Source organism: Malurus melanocephalus, unplaced genomic scaffold (assembly GCF_030028575.1).
Source record: "Malurus melanocephalus ecotype Western Australia unplaced genomic scaffold, MMel_1.1 scaffold_1164, whole genome shotgun sequence".
Lineage (NCBI taxonomy): Eukaryota > Metazoa > Chordata > Aves > Passeriformes > Maluridae > Malurus > Malurus melanocephalus.
The window spans coordinates 41,197-50,023 of record NW_026624396.1 but is presented as its reverse complement, the minus strand read 5'-3'; the positions used below and the strand labels follow the sequence as shown (position 1 = coordinate 50,023).

The 8,827-nt window shown below is 64.0% G+C and overlaps 2 protein-coding genes across 2 annotated transcripts in view; one reads left to right on the top strand and one right to left on the bottom strand.

Moving 5' to 3' along the window:
* BRF2 (BRF2 RNA polymerase III transcription initiation factor subunit) overlaps positions 1 to 1,652 on the top strand; it is a 4,066-nt gene extending 2,414 nt beyond the window's left edge. Inside the window, exon 4 of the mRNA XM_057387273.1 lies at positions 240 to 1,652. Within this exon, the coding sequence (XP_057243256.1) occupies positions 240 to 1,350 (1,111 nt within the window). The 3' untranslated portion in view covers positions 1,351 to 1,652. The remainder of the gene's footprint in view (positions 1 to 239) is intronic.
* Positions 1,653 to 1,689: 37 nt separating this feature from the next.
* Positions 1,690 to 8,827, bottom strand: part of ADGRA2 (adhesion G protein-coupled receptor A2) — a gene marked incomplete at its 5' end in the record, with an annotated part of 20,914 nt that continues 13,776 nt past the window's right edge. Inside the window, 12 exons of the mRNA XM_057387274.1 lie at positions 1,690 to 4,687; positions 4,893 to 4,982; positions 5,109 to 5,254; positions 5,353 to 5,476; positions 5,833 to 5,960; positions 6,171 to 6,379; positions 6,774 to 6,975; positions 7,048 to 7,257; positions 7,381 to 7,542; positions 7,672 to 7,821; positions 7,918 to 8,119; positions 8,609 to 8,773. Of these exons, the coding sequence (XP_057243257.1) occupies positions 3,487 to 4,687; positions 4,893 to 4,982; positions 5,109 to 5,254; positions 5,353 to 5,476; positions 5,833 to 5,960; positions 6,171 to 6,379; positions 6,774 to 6,975; positions 7,048 to 7,257; positions 7,381 to 7,542; positions 7,672 to 7,821; positions 7,918 to 8,119; positions 8,609 to 8,773 (2,989 nt within the window). The remainder of the gene's footprint in view (positions 4,688 to 4,892; positions 4,983 to 5,108; positions 5,255 to 5,352; positions 5,477 to 5,832; positions 5,961 to 6,170; positions 6,380 to 6,773; positions 6,976 to 7,047; positions 7,258 to 7,380; positions 7,543 to 7,671; positions 7,822 to 7,917; positions 8,120 to 8,608; positions 8,774 to 8,827) is intronic.

Sequence of the window (8,827 nt, the reverse complement as noted above, 5' to 3'; positions counted from 1 at the left end):
GTGTCCAGCCCTGTCCTGTGTCCATCCCTGTCCTGTGTCCAGCCCTGTCCCGTGTCCAGCCCTGTCCTGTGTCAATCCCTGTGCTGTGTCCAGCCCTGTCCTGTGTCCATCCCTGTCTGTGTCCATCCCTGTCCTGTGTCCAGCCCTGTCCTGTGTCCAGCCCTGTCCTGTGTCCAGTCCTGTCCTGTGTCCAGCCCCTGACCAAGCCTTGCCCTGTCTGTGCCCTCTCTGTCCCGCAGTTTCCGGCTGTTCCAGCCTGCTGCCAATGTCCCTGCACCGTTCCAGGAGGACAAGGAGAAGCTGCTGGCCCGGACCATGGCCATYGTGGAGCTGGCCAGCCAGACGTGGCTGGTGACCGGCCGCCACCCCGTGCCCATCGTCACGGCTGCAGCATTCCTGGCCTGGCAGTCCCTGCAGCCCGGCCCGCGCCTCTCGTGCCCCCTGGCACGCTTCTGCCGCCTGGCAGGGGTGGATCTGCCACCCCCAGCCCACCTGAGGCTGAAGGAGCTGCTGGAAATCCTGCTGGGCATGGCCTCCCAGCTGTCCTGGCTGCGTGCCTTCCGCCTGGACAAGAGGACGGTGGTGAAGCACCTCGGGGACCTCCTGCAGCACCGCGTGTTCCTGCTGAGAAACGCCTTCAGGCAGCAGGATGGGGAGGAGCAGCACGGCACGGCCCAGGGTGCCACAGGACAGGAGAGCCCAGGAAAGAGCTCCACAGGACAGGAGAGCCCGGGACAGGAGTGCCCAGGACAGGAGTGCCCAGGACAGGAGAGCCCAGGACAGGAGAGCCCGGGACAGGAGAGCCCGGGACAGGAGAGCCCAGGACAGGAGAGCCCAGGAAAGAGCTCCACAGGACAGGGCTCCACGGATAAGGACTGCCCAGGCCAGGACTCCACGGGCCAGGACTGCCCAGGCCAGGCCTCCATGGTCCAGAACTCCCTGGATAAGGACTCCCTAGGCCAAGACTCCTCGGATAAGGACTGCCCAGGCCAGGCCTCCATGGGCCAGAACTCTCTGGATAAGAACTGCCCAGGCCAGGACTCCTCAGGCCAGGAGTCTGCAGTCCAGGACTCCCCGGATAAGGATTCCCCAGGCCAGGGCTCTGCCATTGCCCCTCCAGTGGCACAGAAAAGCTGTCCCTCAACACTGAAGCCCCATGGTGGGGGCACCCTGAGGCCCCTGCTGCCCCCCTGCCTCCTCCACCCCAGGAAGAAGCTGCGGCTGGCAGCTCCAAACACCCCGGACTCRGCCCCCACGGGCGATGAGCCCATCTCAGACAGCGAAATCGAGCAGTACCTGCGCAGCCCCGAGGAGATCCGCGCCCTCAGGAAGGCCAAGGCCTGGCTCTGAAGGTGGCCGTGCCCACAGGATGCTGCTGCCAGGTTTTGAGACCAAAAGTGTGAAGCTCACCAGGGACAGAGTGATTCCCTTGCCCAGGGAAGGGAGCAGGCTGGGTCCTCCTTAATGTCTGCACCAAAATGGGGCTTTTTATGGAGTGATTGCTCCAAGTCACGTTACATTTCTGTTATAAATAAATAAAAATGCAGGTGCCCAGGTTTTCCAGGGCAGCCTCACCTTGGACTTCTCATTCTTCAGCAGAATGGCTTTGTGAGGGTCAAAAAACTGCAGGCCAGGCTGTGTTTGAACATTAAGTCTGAGAGAAATAACAGTACATCTTGGCAGATCRGCATATCTTTAATATATTAAACAAAACATTATCTGCTAGAAACATTCCATTCATATAAAAATGCAAAAAGACCCCTTTAAAGAACATTTCTTTGGCATATTTCCCTTCCCTCCCCCCGGATATTGCAGGAAGCTCTGTTGATATGTCATTCGCTTGTAAACAGACAAAACAAAGTGTAATGAAGAGTACAAAGCTTTTTTCTCTAATACTGTSACAATGCAGCAAGCAACAGAACCACAGGGCATCAGCCAGGCCAGGGAGGCTGCAGGAGCCACAGAAAGGGTTTAAATTGTGTTAAATACCAGCTACAATGAATATTGAAGGGTTTAAATTGGGCAGAGAAGCTGGGGTGGGCTGGGAGTGGCAGGTTGAGCCCAGGGGTGCTCCAGCCCTGTGGGATGAAGGGCTCCCAGGTAAAACCAATCCCCACTAAGTGCTTTTTCCTCCCCTGGCTCACAGCCCTGCCAGTCCCACCACCCCTCGGAGGTAGCTATGTCAAAACTCATTTGCACAGGGGGGAAACTGAGGCAGGGGAGGCTGGAAAGGGCAGGGGAGGCTCCCACCAGGCTCCCACCTTCCTCCTCCACTTTGCTGCAGCCTCTCTGGGCCTGGCTGCTTTACCTGTGTGCTGGGGAAAAGGGGACCCTTGTATTTCTGTGGGAACAATAAGTGCTTGGCCGGGTTCCAGCCCTTTGACTGCACACGGGAATGTCGGAGGAAGGTCCCGAATCCCTCGGCATCATCCTCCTGCATTCCCAGAGATGGTCCCTCTGCCTTCTCAAGAGCAAACGGTGGCACTTTCTGAGCTCAAACCCCTGGATTAAGGCGCAGAGCTGCTCTGGGTCTGTCCCAGTCTGGGTTCTTTGGTGCTTTGGCACGGAGGGTCAGTCCCGGCTCCAGCAGCAGCCCAGCTCTGCCAGCCCACCCATGGCACAGCTTGAGCCTCTGAGGGCCTGGGAGCATTTTCTGGTTGTGTTTGATATCTGGAGCCTTTTCTGACCATTGTTTTAGTGTCTGGCATTAAAGCAGTGCAGACAATCGCCTCACCTTGGAGCTGAGGCTCCTCTTACCTTGTGCTTGGCTTTGCAATATGGCTTTGGCACCGCACACCCCCAGGGCTGACAGGGCTTAAAAACACTCCAGAGGGAGCAGCTGCTCTCCAGAAGCGTTTGCTCRGGCTGGGGCTGCGGTGCCTGGACATAAAGAGCACTTGGATGGTCCCTCAGCGGGAATATTGCAGTCGTGGCACGAGTGGGTCCTGGCCCAGTGCCCACTCCCAGGGGACAGGGGTGAGAGCGGGGCCCTCGCGTCACTCACGGCTCTGTCTATACATATATACATTCAATAATATAGCTTTGAAAAATAGACATTTCCTCTGTATAATATAAAATAGCATTTAGGATCAATCTCAAGTGACATGCAGGAGTGATTTAAGCACGGCTGCAATTGATGGGCAAGGATTGCCTGGAGCCCCCGGGAAGATCGGAGCCTCCTCGGGGAGATGGACGGGCCCGGGATGGCGTTTGTGCCCCGGGGGAACCGCAACCCGGGCTGTGCCACCCATCCCTGCTAGTGCACACCTCAATGCCCCGAGCGGCTCAAACCCCGAGCGGCTCCAACCCCGAGCGGTTCCAACCCCGAGCGGCTCCAGCCCCGAGCGGCTCCAACCCCGAGCGGCTCCAGCCCCGAGCGGCTCCAACCCCGAGCGGCTCCGGCCCCGAGCGGCTCCAACCCCGAGCGGCTCCGGTCCCGAGCGGCTCCCGCAGGAAAACGCCGCTGCCGTCGGTCCTTGGCCACCCTCACACGGTGGTTTCGCTTTTCCACAGGCCGGTTTTCATGCCGCCCGTGCTGTCGGCTCCGGCCAGGTTGATGTCGTACTTGCTGCCCTTGATGCCGCCGTTGTGGCTGCCCACGTTGAGGGGGTAAGAGCGGCGCTTGGCTTCTCTGTCGGCGCTGCCGCCCGGCCGCAGGTTGTCCCGGCTGCCGCTCCTCCGGCGAGCCTCGGCCACTTCGGCCACTCTGCGGCCGCCGTCGCTGCCCTCCGAGGGGCTGGCGAGCGCYTCCCCATCCTGGGCCACCCGCTGCCCCGTGCGGCCGCCGCTGGCCGGGCTGGTCCTGCCGCTGGTGTAACTCTCCGAGTGGCTGTTGTGGATGCTGCCGCTCTCGCTCGAAGGGTGATCCGACGGCCCCCGCAGCATCTTCAAGCGGTGGTGTTTCCCGTCCCGGCACGCCTTAGTTCTGCCCCGGTAGCTCCGGCGGCCGTGGAGGTTGCTGCTGTGTTTGAGGGGCTTCCCGTCGGCGGGGTCCGGCTCCGGGCAGGGCGCTGGGCGAGCATCCCCCTGGCTCTGGGCTACCTGCAGGTTGGTGAGCTTGCAGCGGCCCGCGGCAGAGCCGGCGCTGCCGGGCGAGGATGAGGAGGAGGCGCCGGAGCGAGCGGCCTCTGGCTCGCAGCCGATGAAGACCTGCGAGCCGTTCTCCGGCCCCAGCCCCGGGTGCACGTAGGCCTGCATGGGCAGCGCGTTCCGGTACGACGGGCAGCACGAGAACCACGAGCTGAGCACGTCCCGGCGCCGCAGGCAGTGATGGACAAAGGTGAAGAGTCCCAGCGCCACGGCCGTGACGCCGTAGAGGCAGCTGAAAACGATGTTCAGGTACCARTGCTGGGACACGGCCATGGCGCCGAATGTCCACAGGGCCACGTACAGGGAATGGGTGGCCACCAGCGCCCAGAACTGCACCCGCAGAGAGTGGACACCGTCACCCTCRGGGCAGGGTGGCCCCGAGTTGAGTGTCACCGAAATGGAGCCCGAGTCTGTCAGGAGGTCACCGGTCCCCCCCAGCCGTGGCGGCGGCTCCAGCGGCTCCGGAGCATCTTTCGGGTGTGAGGGTCGGCACTGGAGGCTGAGCCCGGCACAGAGGAAATAAATCCAAGTGACGAGCAGGATGAAAGCCACGGGGACGTAGAAAGCGCCCAGGCTGGGCCGCCACACCAGCCAGCAACTGTGCGGGAAGAGAGGAGCTCTGAGGGCTCGTGGTGTGGRGCTGCTCCGTGCCCTGCCCTGATGGCACCAGCTCTGGGGGATTGATTTTTTCCCACTATATGGGTACCTCTCAGGAAAAAACTCACTGAGCTTTACCCAAACTTCTCCAGATTCCCAGTGCCCCCTTCCAGCAGGGGAAGGAAGGGTCAGGGAGGGACACTTACTAGGGGTTGTTGTCGTGGTAGTTTTGGATGTTGACGGCTGCTGTGATCCCACAGATGATGAGGGGGATCCCGCCGGCGATCAGGTAGAACCTGCGGTGTGGGGAGGAGTCACTGCACACYTGGAGCATGGGATGGGCWTCTCCAGGACAGCGAGTCCCRCTCCARCCCCTGGAGATGCCCCTGTGGGGCYGGGGAAACGGGAAGGGGGGTYTGTACCGCAGCATGGGTCTGGGGGCTGCCTGGGACGTGTCCCCRTCCGGCTGCCGCGGCGCCTTCCAGGTCAGCTCCTTGTAGAGCACTCGGGCTTTCACCGCCATCCAGAGCAGCGTGGACAGGGACGAGTAGTGCAAGATGATGCCGACCTGCGGGAGGGGGCTCGATTGGGGCTGGGGGCTGCAGACACGGCCGTGCCCCCCGGCCCTGCCCCGCAGGGCCCCGCGGAGCTGTGCCCGGTACCCACGGCCTGGCACACGGCCCRGTAGCCGGTGAGGGTGATTCCTCCCGCGAAGACGGCAGCGGTCATGGCCATGTGGAAGCAGAGGTTAAGCAGCATGTGCCAGCCCTTCCGCGGGATGAGGATGGTGCTGGAAGAGCAAGGGGCACAGTGGGTACCTGGGAGCTCCTGCCCGGCCCCGAGAGAGCCCCGGCTCCCACTGGCACCAATCCTGCCGGGGGATGGACCAGCCTGGCCCTGGTGTGGAGAGGGGCTGGGGGAGAAGGTGTGGGGGCACGGGAACAGGCACCAGGGCAAGGGAGCAGGGCAAAGGCACCTGGGGCAATGGGGCAATGGGGCAATGGGGCAGTGCCACTGACCAGGCAGCACAATCCCAGAGGAGAATCTCCTGTGGGCACCTGGGGAGCTGCTCCCTCTGCCCACAGAGACACCGAGCCCAGCACAACCCCGATCACCGGGACAGCAGCGAGGTGACTGATCCCTCACCCGTGGTGGACGATGTAGGTGATGATGGTGCTGAAGAGGCAGAGCAGCAGCACGGCCGTGCAGGTGTACATGGCGGGGTGCAGCACCTCCACAGCGCCTGGAACCTCGCTGGAGAACCCGCTGAGCTCCTGCACAGCACAGCACAGCCCTCAGAGGCCAGAGCACTGTCCCTGTGCCCCTGAGCCAGGGCACCGTAACCCTGAGCCTAACCTTAACCCTAACCCTAAATATAACCATAATTCTAAACATAACCCTAACCCAACCCCAACCCCGCTCCTGCAGCCCCCACCCTCCTCACCCTGGGGACACTCCCACCCTGCTGCTCGCCCCACACCTACCATAAGCACGGCCACGTTGCTGAGGTGCCGGCAGTGCAGGGAGGTGACGTTKGGCTCGCGTTCGGCCAGCTGGCACCCCTCAGCGCTCCAGCCTCCCATGCCCCCCAGCACCTCGAAGTTCCAGTACGCAGCCACGGGGTCCGTGCCCTCCCCGGGGTGGCGCAGGGACACGGCCACCGGCTCTGACAGGTTGCCCACTCCGCAGCCATCTGCAGCCACAGAGAGCCCTGGTCAGCAGGAAAAGTGACACCCCTCCACCCGCAACCCCGAGGGGGATGGACACAGGGCACCCCACACACCCCATAGGGCACCCCACACACCCCATAGGGCATCCCACACACCCCATAGGGCACCCCACACACCCCACAGACACATCGCCTTCTCCCACGGGACCCAGGGATGGCTCTGTACTCCCAGGGGGTGGACACAGGGCACCCCACACACCCCATAGGGCACCCCACACACCCCATAGTGCACCCCACACACCCCACAGGCACATCGCCTTCTCCCACAGGACCCAGGGATGGCTCTGTGTGCGGGACCACCGGTGCCATGCCCCAGGGAGCCCCGCCGGGCACCCCAAGCACCCCAAGCTGCCCTTACAGGTCCCGGCGTAGATGACCGGGGTGGCCACACTGCGGCGTTTGCCGTCGTCGGCCAGCTGGGAGGAGTTGCCGGTGCTGCAGAAGAGTTTCCCGTTKCGGAAGACCAGCAGCTGGAGCTTGCAGTGAGCCCCCGGCGCGGCTGGGGCGGGGCTGGCGAACAGGCTGGGGGGCAGCTGGATGGAGGCCAGGGCGATGCTGTTCTGCGGGCGCACGGTCACCGGTGAGCGGGGCCCGACCCCAAACCCCCAGCCCCGGCGGCGGGGGTCCCGTACCTTCATGTGGAAGCTGCTCAGGGAGACGTTTGGCCGGCCCGTGGTGCAGCGCAGCCGGAGCTGCTGGTCGGGGGTGGGCTCAGCCCCTCGCTCGGCCGGAGGGGGACGGCCCGGGGGTCCCCTGTCCCGCCGCTGGAACGCCACACAGCTCAGCCCCACGTAGCTCTCGGGCTTCACCACGAACGCCTCGAAGGCGATGTTGCGAGAGGTCTGCCCGGCACAGAATCACAGAGGGATTGTGAGCCCTGGTGCGGGCAGAGACCCCCAACAGCCCACCCGCTCCTCCTCCCTCTCCCTGCTCCCCAAATCCAGCCCCCACCGTGTCCCCCTCACCACTGCCATGTGCTGGGAGTTGCTGCCCAGCGTGCGGGCCGCGATCCTCTCCAGGGAGCGCACGATGCTGGTGCACGCCTTCTCCTCCTTCTGAGACATCCACAGGATGTGGTCGTCCACCAGCATGATGTTGCTGGCCATCTCCACGATCACATCTGTCAGCTGGGGACAGCGAGTGGCTCTGCAAAGAGCTACTGCCATCCCCCATGGAAACACCCCAATTCATGCTTTTCCACCCCAAAAACACCAGGCAGCACTGGGGCAAGCAGGGGCCAGCTTCAGTGCTCTTACCTGCTTGATCTGGTCCACATATCCAATAAACTTCTCTATCATCTGGGCCACATAGAGGACATCCACCATGTCCGAGAAGTTGGCTGCCTCGGCCGTGTAGACGCGGAGCTGGTGAGCCAGGGTCAGGGCATTGGAGGCGTTGATGGGCATCTGCGGGGCGGCACGGCCACGGCGGGGCCACGGTCACCGGCTGTGACATTGGGATTGTCCCCCGCGGCCCAGCCGAGCTCCCGGGGCCCCGCTCACCAGCACGAAGGTGTAGAGCACGCGGGTGATGTCGTTGGTGTAGAGGCAGTGCGAGTAATCGCCGTCCTCCCATCGCCCGGCCCGATCGCAGCGCCGCCACGCCTGCTTCTCCCCGGCCGAGCCCGCRCCCGCCGGCCCCGCGGCGAACGGGTGCTGCAGGCAGGGCTGGAAGGCCGTGATCCCCGCCAGGGTGCGGGGCCACCTGCGGGCACCCCMGCACGGTGATCGTGGGGCTCCCGCCGCCAACAACGCTGCCCCGAGCCTCCCCGAGCCCCCCGTGCGAGCTCCGCCACCCCCGGGCTCCGGCAGCGATGCTCCCCGAAAATCCCCCGCCCTCTGCAGCCCCGCATCCCGCTCGGCTCCGGCAGCGGGGTGGGGGCACCGCTAATTTAAGCCACATTGACTGTGCCAGTAATTTATATTCGGCAAGGGCCCCGCCGGGGTTACGGCGGGCGCCCGGAGCCTTTCGTCTCGTGCCAGAGAAATTCCAACACCTCTGCTGCTGGAGCCAGGCTGCGCCGCCGGCACGGGAAGCCCTTCAAAAGCGCCCGCGCTCCCCGCGCCGTTAATCGCTACCAGACGCGCGGTCACCTGCGGCGAGGAGCGGCCCCGCACGCACAGATCGAGCTCCACACCGCACCGGACACGGTGTCCCCCGCCCCCCGCGGCACCTGCGCCGCCCGGTGCCCACCTGAAGTCCCCGCGGTTGTTGGTGACCCGCTCGGCSGGGCAGTAGGATGCCGAGGTCTCCAGCACCACGATCTCCACCTTCTTGCTGACGTTGCCCTGCGAGGTGGAGACGGCGCATTCCCACTCGCCGTTGGCAGAGACGTGGATGTTGGAGAGGATGAGCTCGCTGCGGGCACAGGAGGCGGGCTGGCACGGTGGGGCTGCCCCACAGTGATCCCCC